This window comes from Danio rerio, chromosome 24 (assembly GCF_052040795.2).
Source record: "Danio rerio strain M-AB ecotype USA chromosome 24, GRCz13ab, whole genome shotgun sequence".
In the NCBI taxonomy this organism is placed as follows: Eukaryota; Metazoa; Chordata; class Actinopteri; order Cypriniformes; family Danionidae; genus Danio; species Danio rerio.
The window spans coordinates 34468957-34495521 of NC_141044.1; the positions used below are offsets into that span (position 1 = coordinate 34468957).

The 26565-nt window shown below is 36.3% G+C and overlaps 1 protein-coding gene and 1 long non-coding RNA gene across 4 annotated transcripts in view; one reads left to right on the top strand and one right to left on the bottom strand.

Moving 5' to 3' along the window:
* Positions 1 to 26565, top strand: part of LOC147838080 (uncharacterized) — a 982747-nt gene that overhangs the window by 81401 nt on the left and 874781 nt on the right. The gene's annotated exons all lie outside the window — the stretch shown is intronic.
* Positions 159 to 25117, bottom strand: cnn3a (calponin 3, acidic a). 3 transcript variants are annotated; one of them, XR_015524301.1, is made up of 8 exons: positions 24910 to 25117; positions 5843 to 5964; positions 4456 to 4522; positions 4068 to 4205; positions 3443 to 3984; positions 3140 to 3233; positions 1443 to 2374; positions 159 to 1348 (listed from the first exon to the last, which is right to left on the bottom strand). XR_015524301.1 is itself a non-coding variant. In XM_087308167.1 (7 exons), exons 4-7 carry the CDS (start codon positions 4107 to 4109, stop codon positions 1007 to 1009), a joined length of 648 nt encoding a protein of 215 aa, XP_087164293.1. In that variant the 5' UTR covers positions 4110 to 4205; positions 4456 to 5026; positions 5099 to 5964; positions 24910 to 25117; the 3' UTR covers positions 159 to 1006. The 3 variants fall into 3 exon arrangements, 2 of the variants coding, with proteins under 2 accessions (XP_087164293.1, NP_956047.1); XM_087308167.1 differs by lacking the exon at positions 3140 to 3233 and having other exon boundaries at positions 1443 to 1589; positions 3868 to 3984; positions 4456 to 5026; positions 5099 to 5964; NM_199753.1 differs by lacking the exon at positions 3140 to 3233 and having other exon boundaries at positions 1443 to 1589; positions 3868 to 3984; positions 24910 to 25097.

The following is a 26565-nucleotide window of genomic DNA, read 5'->3' on the forward strand; positions in this document are numbered from 1 at the left end:
GAACCACTTTAACTATTACGTAAAAGGAAAAAGTGTGTTTTTTAATCCTGATAAAACTATTGAACGTATTATAGAAAACCAAGAATTAAACATGTTAAGATTTTAGGACTGTTTAAATAATAAGAATGTGCAGAGAACCAAGTATTGAAGACATTCAATACTTTATAAGATAAAATTTATTCATAAAAGAACCAAATGACAGAAGGTTTATAATGAAAAGCAGGGCAATAAATACAATGGGAATCTTTTTTTTTCTGAATATTATGGCACAAAATAAAAACGAAGCAATAGCGGAATGTTTTTGGTCGTCCAGTCAGTTAATCTTTTAAACGGTAACATTTGTAGCTTGTAACATTTCCAGACATTTGGAATTCTAAAATGGAATGACTTCAAGTGGAATGATTTAGGAAGGAATGTCTTTAGAAGGCTTTCGTCTGCCATGCGTTGGTGTGGAGCAAGATTTCCAAAGGAGAATTAGCGTTAAAACTAGCTAAGAACGATTCGCTCCAAGATGCGAGGGCAAAATAAACAAGAGAAGGGCATAAAAAGATGAATCGCATTCCAAAACTAGACATTTCTTTTTACAGTTTGCCATCCTTACTTCATAAAAACATTTTTAAAAATTATATTTAATATTATCAACATGCGGTCACATGAGCAATATTTCAGCAAAATTTCAACGGCAATAAATGGTCCATTGTCATTAGCGTAGCAAAAACACTGTCAAAACCAAGCAGATTTTTTTTTATTTCAAATCAACAACTCCCAATTGTGCTGCTTGCTATTGGAATGAATGGATTTTGCCTCTGAATTTCACTGAGCAAAAGTAAATGTGACCGCATGGTTAGACAGATTTGAGATATCTTACCGCTCACAATCGTTTTACCCAATCACATGCGCTGGGAGAGGAAGGGTAAATGTGAGAAGCAAAAGGCATAGCAAAAGACTTGCTCTGTTGATATACATTGTGTTAATACTGCTTTGACTATCAGCGCAGCAGCGTTCTCTAGTAGTCGATGCCCTGGTCGTTATAGTGCCCTCTGTATTCATCATGGTATTCGCCCTGGTACTCCTCCTCCTGGTATTCCGCCTGATAGTCACTATCACTGATTTCTGAGCCGTTTGTGCCTGTTCCCTGGCTGCCATTGGCGTGGATCATAGGCTCTGTTGGAGTGGCGCAATACTTGGGGTCGTAAACCTGCCGTCCCAACCCGTACACGCTCATGCCTTTCTGAGAGGCCACCTTATTGGTTCCCATTTGCAAAGAAATGGTGGAGTTGTCCATTGGTTGCAGAGCTGCCTTCTGGTCATAGATGTCCCTTCTGGTGCCTGGAGCGGACATACCAGCCTGAAGAGAGAGAGAGAACGACAGAAGATCAATGAGGTAAAAAGTCTTTTTGTATGCAAAGTTATGTTGAGAAAAATTGGTTCTTTGGGTTTACCTGGCTTGCACCTTTGTTGGTGCCCATTTGCAGGCTGATTGTGGTCTGGTCATAGGGTTTCTCTGTTTGTGTTTTGGGGTCGTAAAGATGTCTCCTGGTCCCGTAGGCCGTCATTCCAGCCTGACTTGCGCATTTGTTGGTACCCATCTGAAATCAGAAAAACTTTGTTCAAAGAACTACTCTGAAGACTACTTTGAAGACCATCACTCCTTAGTCTGACAACAGAATTAGATCATTTGCTTTGAGATGGAGTGAGAAGGGAAAACATATTACAAAAAAGTAAGGGTTAGGGCTAGGGTAAAGGTAGGATTGATTTTTACTTTAATCTAGAACAGAGATGCCCAAAGTAGGGCCCGCGCCCATGGTAACCTTTGGTTTGGCTCGCCATCCCATCTGAAAAGAATGATGGGGATTTGGTTGGGGTGAATGCCTTTGACAGATTATCATTACGGATTTAATGTATACCCTTTTTTTCAGTTTAATTGAGCTGCTACAAAAAAGCCAACTAAAACTAAATGTTTCATATGAATCAGACTTTTAAAACGTAAATACTGTCACTTGACAGAGGACAACACGCAAGACAAATCAAGCAAATCAAGGCAAAGGCAGTAGCAGCTCGATTTTTTTACTATAATTAGTCGTTTACAAAATGTCAAAAAATATACAGCATCATTATTTAATATGTTTTAAAGCAGCTTTTTCGAGTTAGGAAACGAATGAGCAAATTATATATAATACGGTTTGGAATATTTAACTTCGGCCCACAGCCCTCAATCAAGTTTGGATTTTGGCCCTTTATAAGAAAAAGTTTGGGCACCCCTGATTTAGAACCTAGGTCTCAAACTCAATTCCTGGAGGGCTCTGCACAGTTTTGTTCCAACCTTAATCAAACAGAGCTGATCCAACCAATCAAGGTGTTCAAGCAACCCAAGCTCATTCTGAAAACGTAGTCCCGCGGACGTTTCTGGAGACAGCGGAATAAGTCCCGGGAGGTACGTACGGCCGCATTTATTTTTTTCAAGCGAACGCTACGGGTAGTGTGACGCTGTTCCCTTTCACGCTTGCCGGCCGGCCGGAGAAACCGCTTACCTCCTTGTGGAGGGCTTCCCCGCTGCAACCCATTTGTCCGCTCAGCTCACCGTGTACGTCGGCAGGCTCGAGATGCAGAGAGGAGTTGACCACGGCGATCAGTTTCGAGTCCGGGGAAGAGCGCTTCCAGCAATCAGGTAAGACAAAAACAGAATCCCAAAAATTAAGTGAACGAGTTTCGTAACAGGGTGAGGACGTGGTGAAATCCGAAAACGCGGTAGAAAAACAAAAAATCAGGGCTTTTCTTTTTTGGACGGCTTTTGTAAACTGTTGCTCAGGTTTAGGGAAGCGAGCAGGCGGGTGGGTCAATCGGTAAAATTGGTTGGGTTCAGGAAAGGAGGTGGGCGGGTCAGCTGATTGGCCGGTCGTGCAGTCAATCATCTGGTCAGTCGGACAGCGGCCTCTGGTGGGTTCACACGAGAACAGCGCGGGTGCGAACTGCACTCGTGAGAGGCGTTTGAGATGCGCAAAAGCGCACAACAGCGGCCTCTCGCGGATTCGCAAAAACAAAAACTGCAGCCGTACGTACCTGCCGGGACGTTTTCTGCGGTCTCAAGAAACATCCGCGGGACTACGTTTCCACAATGAACCTGGGTTTTGTTCAAGACTACTATAGAGACTATTAAAGACTATTACTGAGAAGAGCTGGGGCCCTCCAGGAATTAAGTTTGACACCATTGATGTAGAACAAGGGTGTCCAAACTCAGTCCTGGAGGGCCGGTGTCCTGCATATTTTAGTTCCAACCCCAATTAAACACACCTGAAACAGCTAATCAAGCTCTTTCTAGGTATAATAGAAACTTCCGGGGGCTGTGTTGAAGGAAGTTTGAGCTAAACTATGCAGGACACCGGCCCTCCAGGACCGAGTTTGGACACCCCTGATCTAAAATACCCTCAAGTTGGGTGGCTACTCAACGACCTAACAACCCTAACCCTTGCCACAAACAACTCAGTTATTGTACAAGCCCTGATCTAGAACCAACAACCAATGTTAGCGCGATGCGGAGATGTGGAAAAAACAAAGCCTATGTGTTTCCTTCTGTCAGATCCTAATTTTTAAGGAAGAGTGAGTGAACTTTACTTTTGGTAAAGTTCCAGACTGCATCTGTAGGATTGGTCTTCTTATACAGCGGATTTGTTCACAAATGAGCCACTAATTAACCACTTAAACTGAGGTTATTCAAGTAACACTGGATACAATTATCAACTCATTCACAATGTGTTTTCCCTTTTCACCCCATCAAAAAACAAATGAGATAAGATTATGACCAGACTTCCTTTAAACACAATGATGTTCATCCAGAAACGAGTGTGTTTCAGGAAAAGTGTTTATGACCTGAAGTCCGATGACACACTGGCCAGCCTTCATCTTCTCATCATCAAAATTTCTTTGCTGCTTGTCTGCGTATTTTACACCAATGTCAATGTTAGTTTCCATGCCTTTGGTTTTTGCCTTTAAAAAAAGAGAAATAATTGTTGCAAAAAGATCTATGCTATAAGTTCAATATATCTTGATTCAAGGACTCATAAACATACCATACTGGCCAAAGCGAGAAGTGTGGTCTGAACTTGTGTCATGTTCCCGTTTTCGAAGAGGTCATTGGCTTCAAAGATGTCATTGGGCTTCAGCCCGTAGGCTAGAATGGCTTTGATGAAATTCCCAAGATTCTCTAACTGAGGAAACAATTGCAACATCATTGGTTACTTCTTTTTCAAAGAAAGAGTTAGTTGTAGGTGGATAGGTTGAAAAGTCAGTGCATGAATGGGACCATTTATTCTTACAGCACATAAAGACACATTTATATACTATAGCAACTGTTGGGAGTTGTTAGGATTTATCTGCCATGTTTTCTATGCTGTATTGGAAGTCACTTTGTAAGAAAAGCACATGCAGATGAATACAAAAACCTTGGGAGACATATACCTTGTGCCAGTTTAACTGTGAATGGTTTATTTTCTTTATAGATCCAGGCTGAAGCTTGTTTATCAATCTGTAAAAAAACAAACAAATAAAAACAGGAAATCATTTCAGTTAATTTCCTTTCCAAAAGAACAGCATAGATAAGCGTCTTCTGTGCTGGAATATGTCATTTCCCTGCTACTAGCATCACTAAATGGAATTGAAAGAATGTGATGCCACTGATCATCAAGACTGATCTAGTCCTGCACTGGTTTATAGCATTAGTTGTGCAAGTCTCATTAAGTTTAGCTGAGACTCTTAATGTTCTGATAGTCTCCCAGTCTGTTAAATGTAGTCTTAAGCTAGGTTAGCAGTTCAGACAAGCGCTCTCCCGTACGTCATGATTTTGCGATCCTGAACTGATATCTATGTTGATCCTGGAACATCATTTTTGTTTGAAAATTTAATCCTTACCCCTAAACCCAACCATAACTATAAATTATGCTCAAAATCACAGGGGAATAATAGATGGATAACAATCATGTTGAAGTGCAAAAAACCTAACCATATACCTAAACTAACTGTAAATGTATCCCTTAATTCTGATTGGCTGATTTGAATGTTGCTATAGGATCGACACAGATGTTAATCCAGGAACATGTCCTACTTGGTAAAATCAGGTTGTCAGCGGTCTCCCAATTTCACAAAACCACACTAATGGCTCAATTTCACTGAGTGATACAGTTCGGTGCATATTTTTTCCATTTCAACTGTAGTAAGTATCGTACAGCTTTTTTTAGACTCCTATGTAAGTGTACCTAGCACAACAGTATGATAACAAAAGATGGATCTAGACTCACTGCTAAATGCTGATTGGTTTACAGAGAATGTCACTTGATTGCGCAACAAGCCAGGATAACGACAACACAAAAAGTGTGTTGAACAAATTCAAACAAAGCTCGTCATCTTCTTGTGACAAACAGCCACAAGAACAGTTTATGCTGTATGTCCTCCATTGTTGTTTGCATGACCAATAACACGTCATGTCACAATTGCAATGGCAACATGTCTACATTTGAAATAACGAACTTGAGTGCACAAAACACACAAATGTCAATAGTCTGTATGGGCTTTTTTATAGCAAGAATGACATTGATCACAATTTTTTGACGTACACCTTGCCAAGTACCAAATTACAGCTGGTAGTGGATATGCAAGCCTGATCAGGATGATCCGTATCAAATCATACTGGATTGAATTGTACTATACCGCTCAGTGGAAGTGAGACATAGAAAATGACAAATTGGAGACCAGCAAACTAGCTAATGTTATTATTAGTTCAACTTTTTGTTTCCAGCAGAGAAACCTTGCCCACTAGGCGAAATTGTATGTAAAATGTTCGCCAACTCACTCGCACAGTATGACGCCATCCTTGAGCCCTTTCTGGAAGTGATCTCCGATCGGCATACCGGTCACCTCCTCAATCCAGAAACGAAGTTCCTCTTCCTTCTGTAGGTCATATTTCTGTGCAATCTATGAGAAGAAATAAGTAAATCAACAAGTCAGCCAACAGGCATCAGTCAAACCGGCTCTGCAAGAGTATAATTACGTGTGATAATCGTCCTTTAGATTCTACAGATATGTCTGCATGCATGCTTATCTAAACTATTGCAATGCCAATATATGCTTTGCTGATCTTCACACAGAATGTGTTTGACTTTAAAACACAAGAAACAGGATCTTCTTTGCCTGTTGGAAGTTGCGTAGAGCGAATGGAAAATCATCAAATGCAGCTTAATTCAATAAGATTGCTTGTAAAAACTCATTTCTGGCTTTCTTCATTTGTTGTTTGCCTGTAAATCGTGTGACGCAATGCCAAACATACGATTATGCCAGCAACAGAGCATAAAATCCCAACAAAGAGTCCCAGCATGAATCTATTCTGGCAGTTTCGCTCTTTCTCAGGACTTTTCTGACTGTAAATAGCACAGTTGACCTGCTGACAAAGAGTAATCTGCAAAGAACTGAAATCTGTGACTAACAACAGAACAAACCCGATTGAAATAAAAGACGAGAGTTGCTTTCTTGTGCAGAAGTTGGTGCCTCAGTTCAACATCTTTGCTGAGGTGTCTTTTGTTATAGATATGCAAACACAGATGCCCAAAATCCATTAATTTTTGCAATTAATTTATTCTCCAAAAAACACCAAGATTTAAATTCTCAATAAAATGCTAAATTTATAGGTTATACAGGTTATAATTTTATGCAGGTTATACAGGTGAGAATGTATTGGTTTGAATTTCGATGCAACTCAATGTTATAAGATGCACCTACACTACCTGACAAATGTCTTGTCATCGATTGCATTTGTAAGAGCAACAAATCATAACTTGACTTTTAGTTGATCCTTTGGAAACGTGGCAGAAAGGAGATTTCTCTGATACTTCATCTGCTGAACTGCATCCCAATCATCACAAAAACTGCAGAAGACCTATTGGAAGCCGCAAATCAGTCAAGTTTGGTGAAGGAAAAATCATGGTTTGGGGTTGGGGTCTGCAAATTGGATAGCAACATCAACAGCCTGAGGTATTAAGACATTTGTGCTGCCCATTACATTACAAACCACAGGAGAGGGCAAATTCTGCAGCAGGACAGCACTCCTTCTCATACTTCAGCCTCCACATCAAAGTTCCTGAAAGCAAAGAAGGTCAATGTGCTCCAGGATTGGCCAGCACAGTCACCAGTTATGAACCATATTGAGCATGCCTTGGATAAGATGAAGGAGGGGGCATTCAAGATGAATCCAAAGAATCTTGATGAACTCTGGGAGTCCTGCAAGAACGCTTTCTTTGCCATTCCAGATGACTTTATTAACAAGGGATTTGAGTCATTGCAGAGATGTATGGATGCAGTCCTCCAAGCTCATGGGAGTCAGACACAATATTCATTCTTTCCCCACTGCAACATGACTTTATATTCTATACTGTACATTATTTCTGTTAAGTGACAAGACTTTTGTCGAAGCAAAGTCAGACCTTACTGTCCTAATTAAATCATTATAAATCAATTTTATTGATCATATTTTATTTGTAAAATAAGCATGATCTAGAGGCCTTTGCCTTTCATATAAGACAACTCTGATACCAAATGATCAACTAGAAGTCAAGTTATTTTTTGTTGTTCCTAAAACTAGGATAGGTGACGAGACTTTTGTCAGGTAGTGTACGTATACACATTATCTAGGGATTATTACAACGTTTGTCAGAAATATTTCTTCTATTGTAGGCCATTAATATGTCTTAGAAAAGCAATAGTATAACTCAACCAGGGTTTAGTAAGACTAACATTTAGAGTCAATGATTTATTCACGTTTCTAAGTATCAACAGTACAAGCACTTCTGATTCATGCAGATCCTCAAAGTATGTTGTTATTTTTCAGTAAGTGCCAATGATTACTTCATCTTCAAGTACAGCCTTTTGAAAACATTCATGTAAATCAGCATAATGAAATTCAATAAACACTTTAAGCCACAAATTTAGAACAGCTATTAATAAAAACATCCAGGAAAAGGCTTTTATCACAGAGGCTCCATTTCAAGTTCAATCTTCAGGGTCAGACTGTACATAGACAAAGCTAAATGTGGCCATCAATACAGATCAACAGAGAGAGGGACAAAGAGATATACAGGGAAACAGGGTGGAGGAGAAGATATTTTTGGTATAGGCGGTGGACAGAGGCTTCTGGAGATGTCTTTCTTTCCAGCCAAAACACGATAAGAGTCTTTTGTCATGACCTGTTGGTTATCTCCAACTATATTTACAGCACAAACAGAGCTCTAAACCTTCAGAGACACTTTGTTTCCTGCTTGCTATTAACATGCATTTTTGCTGGTCAGCTGCGATGCATTACAATTCCCACCTGTTGTTAAATGTGTCTAATTCAGTTTCAGAGACCCTTTGTTCTTATTTTGTCATTTACCACTTAAATGTGAGCACACAGTGTGACCCAGATGTACTATTGAATTAATGGATCTATGCGGACTGCAACTCTACTTTTATTCACAACTTGTGTGTTCTGGAACATTGTAATGAAGTATAAAGGCTTTGATTTGGTGCAATTTTCTCACAACAGTCCACATAATGATTATGTGTTAGGTGAGTGGATTGTAAATTAATTTTAAAACGCTCGGTTTGTCCTTATTTTATCCAAATTTGGCTAAAAATAAGCTTTTGTAGAGTGTAGGTGGAAAATAGGTTGTATTTTGTTAGCCTTTACACTAGGAAAACAGACCCAAAATGCATTAGATGCGGTTTATGTCTGTATTAAGCAACATACAAATTGAAAAAAACATATCCTAATTCCTAAACTCCGAATTCTAAGTTAAACTGTATCATATCAGTAACAGTATTAGATCAAAAAGGAACAGTTGCAACAAAATGGTTTAGTATGTTTTTGGCCATGTTTCATAAAAGAAAATCTGAAGTATTCTTTCTGTTACCATTTAAATACTGTTATACGAGATTGTGATACCTAGAAATCACAGTATATAATAAACGAATATCACTCCTCTTTTTGAAAATAGGCTCATTTTACAACTCCCCATAGAGGTAAACAGTCAAGTTTTACCCTTTTTGAATTCTTTCAGCCGATCTCCAGCTCTGGTTAGAGCACTAAGTACACAACGTAACTAAAAAAAAAAGAGTAAAGCTTTAAACAGAAGAAAATATTGAAACTGTTTCTTCATTTTTAAGTGATTTGCTAATGGTCTAATTCAATTAAATGGTATAAACCAGTGATTCTCAAACTAGTTGTATGCGAAGTAAAGGAATGTAATAAAAAGTAAAAAATGAACACACTGTTAACTCTTTGATGCATACGATAACACCGATGTGATCAGTAAATTCATTTTAATAGGCTAAACTTTTTTTTTTTTAAATTTTCTAGTTTTTGTTATGTATTCTATAATTTGAAGCTGATCTCCTTCCCATATTTGTGAAAGTTGTTGGGGGCATATTCCGTATTTTTATATCCCAATGTTGACAGGTATGGTTTAATGACTTGCTTTTCTGACACACAAAGCCGACTCTAAGGTGCAGATCTAATTTCTAATTTCAATATGTAAATACAAATATCCCATATATTTAAAATACAAGTGAATGTTTAGATTTCAAAGATATACACTAAGTCATATATACAGTTGAAGTCAGAATTATTAGCCCACCCTTTGATTTTTTTTCTCTTTTTTAAATATTCCCCAAAAGATGTTTAACAGAGCAAGAAAATTTTCACAGTATGTCTGATAATATTATTTCTTCTGGAGAAAGTCTTTTGTTTTATTTCAGCTAGAATAAAAGCAGCTTTAAATTTTTTTAAAACTATTTTAAGGTCAATATTATTAGCCCCTTTAAGTTATATATATATTTTTTTGATAGTCTACAGAACAAACCATCATTATATAATAACTTGCCTAATTACCCTAACCTGCCCTAGTTAACCTAATTAACCTAGTTAAGCTTTTTAATGTCACTTTAAGCCTAAACAGAAATTGGGGAAAAAATAAAAAGAGGGGCTAATATTTCAGGAGGGGTAATAATTCTGACTTCAACTTTAAATGCAACAAACGGTATATTTCAAAACTTATTAAAAAGAATTTATTTATGAATATGATGACATTTAGCCTATATTTATGAGGTCCAAGGAACATTTATAGGTTTTGATGAACAGGCTAATATGTTATTACTTTACAGTAAATAACCGGAATTAATTAACCGGAGCATCCAAAGGAAACCTGCGCGAACACTGGGAGAACATGCAAACTCCACAATTTAATAAAAAAAAAAGTTTGCCTGTAAGCACAGTGGAGTGTTAATGTTCAAACTATTTATAATGTTTAAAGTCGTTGACAATAATAAATATTCATAATAATATTAATTAATCTGCCTCATTTTTTAACCGTGCAGAGCTGTAGCTGCTTAATTAGGCTTGCTACGCTACTGTATTTTAATTCTAGTCATTATGGTGATACTTGGTAAACATTTTGACAAGCACTGGTATAAATGAAGCTGTACGTGCTTCCGCCAGACCTGGGGCCTCATGTATCAATGCTGCGTAAGCACAAAAACTTTGCGTACGCCAGGTTTCAGGCTCGCGTTAGGATTTCCTAATGATGAAATTACCTGGAAATGTGTTGGTCTACGCCAACATGTCTGGCATACGTGCATTTCTTGTGTGTGTTTGTTTTATTTCCATTGGTGACTCCTAGAGGCAATTATGTTAAATTGCACACTACAAAGTATCGTACCAACACTTGTGAAAAACATTGCTATTCATTCATAATTGATAAATGGGTTAATTGACACAATATTTTTTTTTACCAATTATGTGATTAAACATATAAATGCATTTGCAAATGTACACAACCCTTAGTCTATGTCAGTGTTGGCCTTTTTAGAGAACATTGTCAATGGTCGAATCCGAAGGGAACGCATTTTTAATGGATTACAGTGATTTTCTGGCCCACGATGATGATCCAAGAGCTATCCTCTAGCTCTGTGCTGAGTTGGGTCTAAATTTGGAAAAAGAGACAGCGGGGAGGCTCCAAGGTAGCAGGGTGCTCGATGGGTGGCTTCTTGGTGAGTGATGTATTTAAAGACATTATTCCAGCTAAGTTGTAATTTTTTTAATTGAGCGTAATTATTTAATTGCATATCAGGAGACCGCAGTTATCTATTAAAGACGCTGTTAACCCCCCTCAACAACCCACAAACTGACCAAGAGCGCAGATACAATTCGTTCACAGTGCGATGTTCAGACCCCACTGCGTTAATCCCGTCAGCTAAACTCTCCCACTCAATATTTTTTCTTTATTAATTCTTTATTAATTCTGGAGGACAAACTTGCAAATAACACAGTTTTTCACAGGTCTACCTCCGATAGGAGCTCCTCCAATTCACATTCTGCTAAGTTTCTCTTCTTGCTTGCTTTTGCCATCGCTTTTTTGTTTGGTTTTGCCAAAGTGAAGGAATTACCATATTTATAAATAATGGAATAAGGAAGGGAGGGGTTTTGTGCTCGTGCATGTTCCACTCAGTTTCGCGTTAATTCGGATACACATAGAGAATACGCGTGTGATTCCACGTACGCAGTGCTTGATCTGATTTTTTTCCTGCGTACACACATTTACAGCTTTGTCCGTACACAATGTTTTAGTATGAATTCAATGCAAGTCTTTGTACATGAGGCCCTGGAGATCAGCTGAATGGATTCAATAATGATTTTTAAAACAAAGCCTATTTTCAAATAAAATGGAGTAAAACACAAAAAAAAAAAAACACTATAAACCATCTCAACTTGTGGTCAGATTTGCAGAGATACCAAAGAGACTTCATTATCAACCAAATTATCTTTGCCATGGTTATTCACATAATTTATGCCGACAATGGTCTCATGCGTGGCTATTTTTATTTCTCCCAAAGGATTTTAAGATATAGCTGGGGCTCATAAACTTCCATAGAAGGCCTCTGAGCAAGCTGAAGATCAATCAGAAATCCTCCCACGCTAAATCCCAGCAGTCAGAATGTGAGACCACTAGGAAAAAATGGTGTGTGGGGTGTTGTGGCCGTTCCCTTGTGCAATTTGAGGTCAGCCGAGATGACTTTTCTCCTATAATGACAGACGATACACTAAACCGTACACAGTCTCTCATCTCTGACAAAGTGCAGAACTTTTGGCATGTTCCAAAAAAGTTCAAAAGAGCAGTGGATGGTTTCAGATGCAGCGGGAGACAAAGAACGTTATATATCGCTGATATAATAAGCCATTGACTGGGGGTGATTTATATTAGACACGAATCGGAAAATCAAGTCTGATAAAAGGAGGGGGAAGTACAGAAGGGCTCCATGGAGAGAGTGAGGAAAGATTGGAGAACCATTTGTCTGTCTTGTCTTTCCTTCCAGTCCACTGGGAAACCAGCCAGTGATAGAGAAAAAAAAAAAAAGAAAAAGAAAAAAAAATTGGAAAAATGACCCTGATGGAGATGTTAGAGGTATTTGCAGGAGAAGAACATTCTGGAAAGTTGTGGGCTGATCCCGCTGGAGTCCTCCCCCACTCATAATTCTGAGAGCACACTGATGACAGCACAGAAACCTAGCAAACATTGGACTAAAATAAGGTCAGGGAGTGAAAGGGCTCTCAACACGACGTGATCAATTCCACAAACAGTCCCTCTGAGATCGATAAAACACTGATGACAGTGGAGGAGGGGTGACCTTTTCACCTTGGGTTTAAGCTAAAAAACCATGCAAACAGTGAAATATAGAGTTTAGCAACGAGATAAATTTGCAATCTGATGCTTAAAAAAGACAAGCAGAGCTTCTATTAGTAAAATACAATTCTATAATGGTTAATCATTTTAATGTGGTTACACAATCCAAAGTTTAATTGGGTAAAACCAACACGCATTCTCACATCTTCTGTGGCTAATGTTGAGCATTGTGCTGAAATCAAGCGTGCCTACTTTATCACATGTGAGCAACTAGTCCAGCCAGTATTAGGCAATGTTTAACCATATGCTCTGGAAAAACCCAGCGAAGCAGACAAGGAAAGATTTGCTCTGCTATACACGTGAAATCAATTTTTTTTTATCTGAAAGGAACTGTTTAAATGCGCAAGAAACGTCTACATGACAATGTTGTATATTAAAATTGGACAGGTTTTTCTTCTGTATTCTTTAAAAGTTTTGTGGATAGGGATGCTCATTTCGGTAAATTTTGCCAACTGACAACCACCACTCGCTAACCGAATATTAACCGTGTAATAATAATAATAATTGACGAGTCTATTTAGTGTGACACATTAAAAATTTTGCATTTTTAAAAACTATTTTATTTTAACATGCAAACAGCAGCATACAGAACATCGCAAAGAACCTGCAGTGTTTCCAACAGCATAGAAAAAAAAGAATAAACTAAATAAATAAATTAAATAAATAGGCCTGCCCCAGATATTTTTCACTTAAATGAAAAATTTAGATTACAAAAGGAAAACACTGACTGAATCTTTTTTTAAGAACCAGCATAGGCTGTTTATTCCAATCATGTTTTTTTCTTCTGTCAAATGAAAAAAGCAGGCTACCTCAAATCGATTGCTCCATAAAAAATATGCATTTAATTAATGCTCCGCTGTTATTATTATATCACAAAACCTCTGTCCACATTTTTTATGGAAGTCATTAGTTAATGATTATGTCTTACGATTATGACTTATTTTCTGTCTTTCGCTCGTCTCACTTACTGTTCATGTGTGCACACGTTGCTTGTGATGAAAGACAATGACAATGAACATTAAGGCTCATATGTTGACTTTTAGTAAAGTATAGGCTACTATAGTATATAACAATTTTGTTGTTTACATATGATATTGCATTCATTTGCATACATGTTTTATAAGCTATAAAATGAAAGCCTCAGTTTAATATCATCATTAAAGGGCCATGACACCCCTCACTTTCGGTTCAAGTTAACCTCAGAATAAAAACAAAAACTGCATCATAATGGGCATAGAGCTCCATCAGAGGCAGTAGTGGGCGTGGCCAGCAGAGCAGGGAAGCAGGAGGGGAGCGAACAACTGTTTTCAGTTAGCTCACAAAATGAGACACAAACCGTGAGGAGGCGCATGATTTTATAGTTTACAAACTTAAAATGCAAAGACATAAACAGTAATTTAATGCCCTGCTACACTTGTCATTTGTAATTTCATATACAGATAACTACAATTTATATCATTATAAAGACAATCGTGTTCATGTAAACACTATAAATGAGGACTTCTCCCTCAATCCCCGGGTCTGAATGCAGACTCAGTGCAGCAAATCTCTTGCCCTGCCAATTTCAACCATTAGCCCTGCTGGTAATATGGAGGATTTATGCCGAGTTCAGACTGCATGATTTTCAAACTAGTCGTGTCACAGATGTTTTCACACTGCATAGCGTTTCGTCGCTGCTTTGTTTACACTGCAAGATGGATCGGCAACAGGGACTTTCAGATTGCAGGACTTTACTATAGGAAGAATCGCCGACAACTTCATCCAAACTACGCCTAACAGCCAAAAACACGTAGTATAGCCTATATTTTGTTATTAACTACATAATGAGAAAGAAGCCTTTAATGGGGTAGAACATGTACATGTTTGCTCACCTGGGTTTAAAGGGAATTAGCCATTTCTCCTCAACGTTGATAATAAACTAATTTCTTTCTGTATGAAACGTCAAACAGACACGGTTACTCCTGAGTCCTGTCAAACCTCCACTAGTTTTTCCTCCATTTCGTGGGTCCAAATAAACCGAAAATGAGCGCTTTTAACGTCTCCTTCAGCCTCCCGCTGGCCTGCAGCAGGTATACACACACGCACACACAAGTGAATGCTGCTCTCTCATTGGCTGTAGGCGATCGCTGATGTTATTTTCAGTCAAAACTCAATTCACACAGCATGATTTGAATCGCCGACAGCTCCAGATATTTAGCATGCCAAATATCTCGCAGGCATCGGCGACTCATCGGCGATTCTCTCAGATCGCGTCTTTGACAGTTCATACTGTGATTGTCACTCACGTGCACGAGCACCGATTTGCCTGTGATTTCAGGCATTTGTCGGCGATTTCTTAAAACCTGTCGGCGAGCCAAAATCGGGGCTAAAATCACGCAGTCTGAACAAGGCATTAGGCAAACACAGCAGCACGGCGACGTGTCTAAATGTAAACAAACTCCACTGATAAAGGACAAAGTTCACCATTCTCCACCATACTCGTACTGCTCTCCCGACAAAAATGCTTGCTGCACACATACAGCTTTGCTGCATTGGCCCTGACAGGATCACCTGGAAAAACATGCAACAAACCCGTGGATCATGGACACAAACACATACGACCCTTCATGAACGGCTAAACACTGCATGCTGTGGGTCCGTGGACGCGGTTTCACCCAGTTATCAACATAGGGTCTCACAGCTTGGCACTGGCAGGTCTGTGTCTTGCCTTCAGAAAGCACGAGCAGTCATGAATAATAAGAAGCCGGCTCTTCTCAAAGAATAAGAAAACTCCGCTATGAATAATAATAAGAAACCAACTTTGCATCTTTGCACTTGCAGTTTTACGCTACGTCACCGATTTTGATCCCGCCCCAAAAATCATTTTAAACCCGGGAGACAAAACTAGCTGACAAAAGCTTAAAATTATCCAGTTTTAACCACAATTAAAGCTGACAGGTGTCTTAACTGATGCTCAACACACACAAATCTGTTCAAATAAAAAAAAAGTACTCTTTAACCTTTAAAAGTTCTCCGTAGCCAAAAAAATTTTTGCACTCACACAAATGCTCCTAAATATATTTTGAGGTCACATAGATGAAATTTCGGGTGCATATGCGACCAAAACGGTTGCAATTTTGAGCCCTGCTTGTGATGTCACAATATCACATTTATGTAGTTTACATAAAGATTAGGGTTGCACGATACTGGGAATAAATTGGGAATAAAACTGGGAATAAACATGATACAGGTGAACACAATTACCAATCAGCTGTGTTTAAGAACTAACTCAACCATGCAATTTTAAAATTTCAGCACCGACTTGTATCGCAGTTAATACTTTTAATGACACAGCAGTATTGTTTATCATGTATAGAGTACTGCAACAATATTTCTTGCAATATAACATTTTTCTAGAGAAAACTCTATGAAAGAGTGAAAACTTTGGCATATATTCAACATCTTATTGCTGTAATTTTCATCTCGTCTCGACTTTAAGTGGTTATTTTTTGCTCTAAATTTAGCTTTGCACCTCTCTAGCCAACAGAATAACAGCACCAACTGGAGAGGCAGGTATAAAGATATCTGGAAAAGAATCTATGCAAGCAACAAATGCTTGCCACATAAATAATAAAAATAATCTTTCTGTGATATGGACATTGCATTTACTATAAAAACATAAATGCTAGTTTTATATATATATATATATATATATATATATATATATATATATATATATATATATATATATATATATATATATATATATATATATATATATATATAGCGCTCCCCTATTGGAGAAGATGAGTTGCAAAAACACCCCCTTTAAAAGCATTTTTAAAGTTTTAAATTGCCAAAATAAAAAATAAAATAAAAAAATCAAACGAAAAAACAAAACCTTTAATTTAAAAAACACTTAAAAACTTAGCATATATTAACCATAGTGGAAGGGCATTGCTAGATAAAAGCTAATTTGAGCAGATTTGTTAGCATAATTACAGTTGAACACTGAAGTGGCTGCTGTAGCATTACTTAGTTGTTGGGTGTTTTAAGTCATTACTTAAATGTTAAGTAGTTCCTGTGCCAGATTATTTATTAGCCCTACCAGTTCCATAAATATTCAACAATAATAATCTTTACATTCCACAAAACATATTTTATTGCAGACGTTGTAGGTTCGTAAGGTTATTAAAACGAAAAAACGTTATGTTCACAGATTTTTCACAAGTATTTATGAACCAAAAATTTTACTATGATGTTTTCTGAAAAAAATAAATAAAAAAATCACAAAATGTTTTCACAAACAACACAGATGTTAATCACTTAAGAGTGCAAAGAGTTCACAGAAAACCTTTGACTAAAATGCTTTTAAACATTCAATAAACATTGATAATCTTTTAAGTAAAAAGTCTTGTGTATGTTTACACTGTTATAAGATCCTGCAGAACAATGGCCTCCGGACAATAGCCTCAGGAAAACCCACTTTCCTGTTCTTCCTAAAATGGCAACACAGGGTTAACAAGCGTGGCCACACTTCACAGGGCCTTAACCAATCCTGGAAAATATTGCAGATCAGCACATAACGGGGAATGTAACGGCCCCTCACTCGGCCGGCTGCGCATCAAGAGTCACAGTATGGCAGCAAATGTGTTTATATGCTGAGGATCAAGAAGGAATGTGGCATTAGAGAGTGGCAGATCAAAGAGCCATGGTTACCCTGTTCTGGGAATACCCAAGAAACACTGTGACCTACCTGTTCTGACCCTCCTGGCCTGTCCCAGGAGAAAAAGACTTGAGATTTGGGCAAGAAATGCCATGTTTCCAAAACCCACTGAACAGACATGCACACTAAAATTAATGCAAAATGAGATTCCATGCAGAGAAGCAAGACTATGGATTTATTGCAGTCTGAAGACATTTTTCCCAGCCCTGAGAGATTCAAGGTGTCTGTTGAAGCACAGCCAAACATATAAGGGGAAATTCCTGCATATTTAAAAGCCATGTTCAAAGTTCTGACCACAGAAAATTCTTGGAGGCAACGAACAAGAGTGTATATCAAAACTAACCAGTTTATAAAATCTCAAATCATTTTGTTTTTCTTGCATGGGTGTTTTTGAATTAAATAAAGTGCATTAGTTCCACCACCAGAACTGGTTCAAGAAGTATTTTCCCATCATTTTCCCTATTGGAATTTGAAAAGTCAAATCAACCAGTTACAAACTAAATCCAAACGTTAAAATGTTTGAATTAATGCAAAGTAGTGCATGAAGGTCAAGCAAAAAGACGAACTTCAATCATGGAAAAGAACTTCAATCCCATAAAGCACTGTGAATGACACGAATTAAAAATAATATAACAATGTGAATGTATAGTTTATATACAGTATATGTCACAGAGGCCAGCTAGCGAAGTGCTATGCAGGTACCTCAAAAGGTGCTCTAGCGACAGACGCTAGAGGCCATGGTCTTCAGCCTCTTTGTAAGAGCAACCGAATCCCATGCAAAGAATCACCGGTTTGATCCCAGCTCAGAGCGTGTTGGATGCAGTAGGGCCGAGAGTTACACATGGGGACTCGTCCGGGATGGGAGTAAGCTTTAGGGGGATGAGTGTTAACAGAGGCCAGCTAGCAAGGTGCTATGCAGGTAAACCTCACTCCTTTGACCTCTGAAGGTGCCCTAGCAACAGACGTTAGGGGCCATGGTCTTTAGCCACTGGTTTGATCCCAGCTTAGAGCAGGTTTGGTAAAGTAGGTCCGGTGGGTTATATATATATATATATATATATATATATATATATATATATATATATATATATATATATATATATATATATACATATATATACATATATATACATATATATATATATATATATATATATATATATATATATATATATATATATACATATATACATATATATATATATATATATATATATATACATATATATATACATATATATATACATATATATATACATATATATATATACATATATATATATACATACATATATATATATATATATATATATATATATATATATATATACATATATATATACATATATATATATACATATATATATATACATATATATATATATATATATATATATATATATATATATATACATATATATATATACATATATATATATATATATATATATATATATATATATATATATATATATATATATATATATATATATATATATATAATATAATAATAAAGAATTTTGTTTCCAGTACCAAGAGAAATGTAGTTTTCTGCATGAATTCCTCTAATAAATGCAACTATTTTAAGATTAAATTGACTGAATGTTTCCAGATTTCAACAAAGGTGCATGCAATCAATTCTCAACCTCGGAAATCACAACTCAAAAGGAAAAGAGAGAGAGTTTTTATTCACGGATCTAGACTGTCATGCTAGTAAATTAATAGTAACCGTAGTAAATTTAGTTTAGTTACTAGAAAAAAAATATGTTTATATGTCGGCAAATTATTTCCAATAACTCTATAACAGGAATAATTATCAGTCTACCCACTGCCCGGGGGAAAAACAACATGGTAAGAACAACTGATATGATTAAAATAATGTAACACAAGTACTGATAAAAATAGGTGGTAAATGATTGCCTCATACATATTTATAAAATAACCATCCTGCTGAACAATATCCTTACTGTACTGAATGTGAAGAGAAGATGATCTTTGGCAATAATCCCATGACAAACAACGTCTTAGGCCTGCTCAGGGGGTCATCGGTTTGATTGGGAAACATTCTTTCCCATTATGTCATTTGTGGGTTTTATTTTAAGACGTAATTCTATTTGACAAAATGGCGTGATTCATTGACATTCACTGGAAAGCTAGCATTTCTGAATCTCGCTGTGAGCCTTGACTTCCCACATTAACAAAGTTCAGCTTCAGCCAGAAAACAAAGGCAGAAATCAGCTCTCGGCTTTCAGTGGAAGCAAGCGTAAGTGCTGATGAAACTCAAAGAACGGGACAAACAAGTCTCGGAAAAGCGCATGACCTATAAAAGCTTTGAAATAAACAGAATTATCAATGCTCTCGCAGCTGTAGATTAATACTGTAGATTAAATGGCTGCTTGTAAAATGTGTATAGTTTAGCTTGCCATCCCTATACAGTATAAAAAGTTTAAATAACGGTTATGAGGCACTTGAGATTTGTGTTTATATACATTTTATGACATGAAGAAACTGTCTGCATCCCTTATATAAGATTAGGCTGAACTGCAAAATCAAACCGAACACTAGACGTAAAGCCTCACATGCACAATCGTACAAACATTTGCTCAGTTTGTTTAAGTTAAATTTCCGAGAACACTTTTGCGAGACAAAATAACTGTAAAAACAACTCGTCCATGTTATATTAGTGCTGCATTCCAGTCCAATTTTTTATGCGCTTCACTGGCTAACTTTCCTCTGTCTCGTTCCCTCGGATATAAGTCATTGATTATGTAACAAGTGTCCACTACTGGCGGAATATCTAAATGGGTTTAAATGAAATGCCCTAAACCTCTAGTTTGGGAACTACATTGTCGTGACATAACAACTGCATGGCATTCTGGAACATATTGACCCTATTCTGCGATGCGGAAGTGGTTTGTTTTTGTGATTGTTTTAGTTAGTTGCTAGATCAGATACGGTTGCGGCTGGAATTAACGAGAATTATTTCAAATTTCCCAATAATTGTATTTTATCAACGTCTACCCCTACCTCAACCGTAAACCCAACCATTACAGTAATGTATAAACAGTAGTTGTACCGAGTATTATTAAATGTATTTTATTAACATCTACCCCTACCCCAACACGAAACTGTCACAGTACAATAAAAATATTATTTATTGTCATACAGTGTCAGAACAATTGTGCTATATTTATGTGCGTATCCACAGCTATATCCTATCTAGACTTTACCATTGTTTTAGAACTTCCAATTTAGTCACCTATCGGAGAAATGACTGGGAATAATAAACGACCAAACTACTTGCTCTACAATCAAGTGCGTTTAAGAATATACATACAAAGCAGAATAACACAATAATAAAAAATCAGTTTGCAACATCCTCATACGTCACGCTCGTATGTGAAGAATAAAGTCAATAGGTGCTGGAATGGAAGCTGACTCACTTCCTCTGTCAATTTCAAGGGATCGTGGGTATGCCTATGTAAGCTTCTCTTATTCACTTGACGAAGTGGAATGCACTTTAAAATGGTGGCCATAATTTTCCTGAGAGAACAAGGAAAGGGAAGTTCGCGAGTGCATTTTTAAAAATCAAGTGAAACGCAGCCTAGGTTGCAAGCTTACTAGATGCAATACGACATTTGCTTGTTGCACTGCTAACTGTGATGGCAATATGTCATACTGCCTATAGTAAATGCACAGCCTGACGAGGAAGAGAAGACATTGATGAACAGTAGTTTTTCATTTAAGTCATTTTTTGTGTGCAAACGTGTTCTTGGAGCTTCGTCCGATTACAGTTGAACACTTGAAGTGTTGGATTGTTTTGACAATGTTTTTGGTTCCTTTTCTGGTCTTTGAAAGTCTCAAGACTATTGGTGTCTATGGAGGATGAGGGAGCTCTCGGATTTCATCTAAAGTAACTTAATTTGTGTTCTGAAGATGAACAGAGGATTAAAATGTCATGCTTTTTTAATGGTTCCTATTAAATATTCCTGGAAAATGTGAATAAGAATTTTCATAAAAACTATATTAAGTAATTATTATACAATGTTTCAAACACTGATAATGATTATAAATGTTTCTTGGGGATTAAAACAGCATAACTGATTTATTTCAGAAAGATCATTGTGAAAGATGCTGAAGACTGGTGTAATTATGCTGGATATTCAGCTTTGCAAAAGCTGGAAAAATATTTTTATTTAAAAATGAATCAAATATTTAAGAATTAATAACACAAATGTACTGCTTTGGTTTGCCTTGGTGAGCATTTACTTCTATAGTTAAATCTTACAGACCTCAAACTTTTGAATTGGTGTAAATGTGCTCAAAACTTACTCAAATGTAAATTCGGTCATTCAAATGTTTTCAAAATGCTGAATATACTTTAATTGGTCAGTCAATTTTACTAGTATTTCATAAAAACTAGTACAAGCCAAGATCAACAACTGTCTACTGCCTGCTCTACCAATTGCTTGACCATATTTTGACTGTTTTGAATGTGGTTTACAAAAAAATCAAACCTGTTGCACTACCACACTTGATTTTGGTTTTATTGTAAAAAAGAAAACATAAAAAAGAAAACAATGAGAACCTGAAATATTTGATGGCATACTTCAAAAAATAAAGATGATTTAGTACTTAAAATGTTTTATTTTGATTATGTTTATAAATTACACTTCACATTGTCATATTTGTCATAGAATATGTATTAATTCCGGTAATTTTACCATAAACCGTCATATCTACCATTTGGTAGAGGTTGATATTTTAGAAATTATGGGATGTGTTGACAAAAATGCATTGAGGTTGTTAACTAGTGACATTAGGAGTTAGGAAATGCGATCCAATTTTTTGTTGTTGGTGGTGGGGCAGTTAAAGTGTTAACGCAACAAACCTCAAAAACTAACTTCACAAAAAAGCACCAGTGTCCAACTGAGCAAAATGGAAAATAAGTCAGGGATTACGAGCGGAAATTGTGTAATGGAACTAGTTGAACTAAAGCACATTCCACTAGAAAGTAGAGACGATCGGTTTTGCAAGTTTAGCCACAAGACTCAAAAATGTAAATTCTGTCATCACTTACTCATGGCGCATGTCTTTCCAAACCTGAACGACTGAACTTATTTTGTTACACAGGAAAAAAAAAAGAATTTTTGAGCAACATTCTCTGTAGTCTCTTAAATTTCATGAAAATGCATGAGGACTGGAACTGTTGAGCTCCAAAACAACAAGCATAATTAATATATCAATATACAGTTGAAGTCAGAATTATTAGCCCCCTGAATTATTAACGCCCCTGTTTATTTTTTCCCCTAATTTCTGTTTAATGGAGAGAAGATTTTTTTAGCACATTTCTAAGCATAATAGTTTTAAAAACTTATTTCTAATAACTGATTTATTTTATCTTTGCCATGATGAAAGTAAATAATATTTTACTTGATATTTTTCAAGACACTTCTATACAGCTTAAAGTGACTTTTAAAGGCTTAACTAGGTTATTTAGGTTAACTAGGCAGGTTAGGGTAATTAGACAAGTTATTCTCTAATGATGGTTTGTTTTGTAGACTACTGAAAAAAAAAATTTGCTTAAAGGGGCTAATAATTTTGTCCCAAAAATAGTTTTAAAAAAATTAAAACTGCTTTTATTCTAGTCGAAATAAAACAAATAGGACTTTCTCTAGAAGAAAAAATATTATCAGACATACTTTGAAAATTTTCTTGCTCTGTTAAACATAATTTGGGAAATATTTAAAAGAGAAAAAAAAATCAAAGGGGGGGGCTAATAATTCTGACTTTAACTGTATATGATATTGGGTCTTCATTTATGTAAAGGGAACAAACTTCACACTGTAAAAAATGTTCTTAACTTAATCATATTTACAAATTTAAGTAGACTGAACATAAAACAATTAGGTTGTCCCCCAAAATAACCTAGCAATTGTGTTGTTTCAACTTATTTTAAATAAGTAGATGAAACAAGAAGCAAAAGTGTATATTCTGTGTATTTCATGAGGGCTGTATGAATCATTCCTTTGAAATGGATCTTTGTGATGAATCAGTTCATTCAGTTTAAGAGAACCAGACTAATTAAACAGATTTGATTTACGATCCAGACACTGTAGTACTTCAAATAATCTGTTTGTTTGTCACACAAAGCTACAGTATTCTTACAGAAGATGTGCCAGCTAGCACCCATGTTTTATAGACCAGTTTTAATGCATTTCCCCAATATTTTTAAAGCCCAAATAACAGCTTAAATACCCATTCATTTTAATTACATGCACAAGAACATCCCTTATTCCTCCCACGGTGTTGATAAAGTCATACGGGTTTGGAACAACATGAGGGTGAGTGCAATTACAGCAACATTTACTTGACTAAAATGGTGATTATTTCGACACACTTTTGACAGATCGAAGCCTGTAGCTGAACTCTTCTGAATGAAGCAGGATTATACACATCACAGCTGTTCCGGCACTGCCGTCACATTATAGGAATGCTTAAAATTCCAAGACGAAATCCTTACTTCCGAAGGGGTCGGATGAAAGACAGACGGTCTCTATCAAAAGAACAGTTTCATTTGTCTGTTGAGCTGTGAAGTAAGATTACTTGGGTCTAAAATTACTTTTCAATACTGATGATGTCATGCTAAAAACATCTGAATGGGAGGAGGGAGGGTGTCTTTACATTGATTTATTGGCTTTTACGTGCGTAGATTATTGCATAAAGCATCCTGTCTGGTCATTCTAAGGCAGGATATACAACTAAACAAACAAGAGAACACAAATGAACATTAGTGTTTCCCTAAATGACCAATATTACTTTTATTGAGAATTTGTCAACTTAATTACATAATAAAGTTTTTTTTTATACAAAACAATTAGATTAAAAATTAAAACTTTAGGCTGAAATACTCTTTAAAAACAATATGAAGTAATAAAAAATGGTTCATGTATTCATGTATAAAATTGGGTACAATGTGGACACAGCCACAACTGCTGAGTTAAATCTCTTCATGTGAATGTATAGCCCAATTTTACACAAATTTGGTTGGAAATGCCTCATTTTACAGCATTTTATGGCATTTTTGGAGTATACAGATATAAAAAATAATGTTTTAAGGCGGTAAGCATACTTAGAATGTATTTTACCTTCAATTATTATCATTATAATGTAATTCTTTTACGATGAATGTGTTTTTAATTCAAATTCACTTGGATTTAAGCTTGACCTCATGTGTTTGTATCAAAGCTGAATCAAACGGTGATGGCATTGTTTACATAAGAGGGAAACTGTTAATAAAATGGCTAAAAGTTTAACTTAACTACATTACACCAAACAGTATTGTGCGTATACTAACAGCTAATAAAATGTACAGTAATGTTCCCAAACAAGTTCATATACCAAAAGACTATCAATATTCCAAACAAAGAGGAAAAAAGTTCGGTTTACCTTGTTTTTCACCTCCGCGGATAATCCGTAGGCAGGTCCCTTGTTAAACTGGGTCATGTTTCACTTTTTGAGTTTTACCGTAGAGTCAATAAACAGGCCAACAGATAATGAGTGAAGTAAAGTCCTAAAGTTGCAGTAAAATCACAGTTGCGTTGATTTTTCGCTCCGCGTGCATGAATAATCCGCGCGCACAGTGAGTTTACACAACAGAGGCTCTCGCGCAAAAACTTCTAGCTTCTGTCGGGGATCTGAGGCGGAGCTGGGTGAGTGACGCGCATGAACGGCCAATCAGAAGCCTTTAATTTGCATATTATAATATCCATTGTCTCGCTCTATCTTCTGGGTGCTGTTGAATAAAGTAATAGCTCACCTTTCAAAACTATTGAACGAGATTCAGTTTACTCAATCTGTGGCTTCTCTACAATTGTACCACGTAATAGTGTTTTTTTTGTCTTTTTGGTAACAATAAAGGTTCTAACACGAACAAAAATTAGCTAGTAATAAATGTATTACTGTATTTTCTCACCTTGGTTAACGTTAATGTCAAGTTAAATAACGTTCATTGTTCATGCTAACAGTACATTAACTAAAGTTAACAAGTACAACTGTGGAAGTTAAAAATGCGTTAGTAAATGATATGATTAATAAATACTTTACAAGCTTATTCATACTTAATGTTAGGATATACATTGACTAACATTAACAAATTGACCATTCTGAAGTGTTATCAACTTTCTTAATGTTTTGTTCACAGTTTGACAACAGCGAGAGCACAAATATGTTTCAAATGTTTCTTTTGTAAGTCAATAGCTACACAGATATTATTTAATGATTAACAACAGAATGGTAATTGGGAAGTACATTCAAATATTAATGCATAAACTAGACGTGAAAAACGAATATGAATATACATTAGGATTATTAATATACAAACACACAAATTGGTTAATTTCTACTTATTTACCATTGTCTGTTTATTGAAGATAGCATGACAATATGCTAATGGATAATTTATCATGGAGGTGTTTATTCATGTAGAATATGATCAAAATGTATTTAAAAAAGCAGAAACAACTAATAAAAACTACGCTCTCACTGCAATAATAATATATCATATTGACTAAAAATTGCCATTGTGGCTGTTATCCTATACTGTTGTTATTATTATTATTATTATTATTATTATTATACATTACCTGACTAAAGTCTTGTCGACTATCCTAGTTTTAGGAACAACAAATAATGACTGGACTTAGTTGATCATTTGGTATCAGAAGTGGCTTATATGAAAGGCAAAGGCCTCTAGAAGATTACGCTTATTTGACCAGAATAAAATATGATCATGTCTTGATTTTTCATTATTTAATTAGGACAGTAAAGTCTGACTTTGCCCAGACAAAAGTCTTGTCAATTCACAAAAATAATGAACAAAAAAAAATTTACATTGTTTGTGACTCCCATGAACTTGGAGGACTGCATCTGTACATCTCTGCAAAGACTCAATCCTTTATTAATAAAGTCATCTGGAATGGCAAAGAAAGTATTCTTGCAGGACTCCCAGAGTTCATCAAGATCCCCAATGCCTCCGCCTTCATCTTACCCCAGACATGCTCAATAATGTTCATGTCAGGTGACTGGGCTGGCCAATCCTGGAGC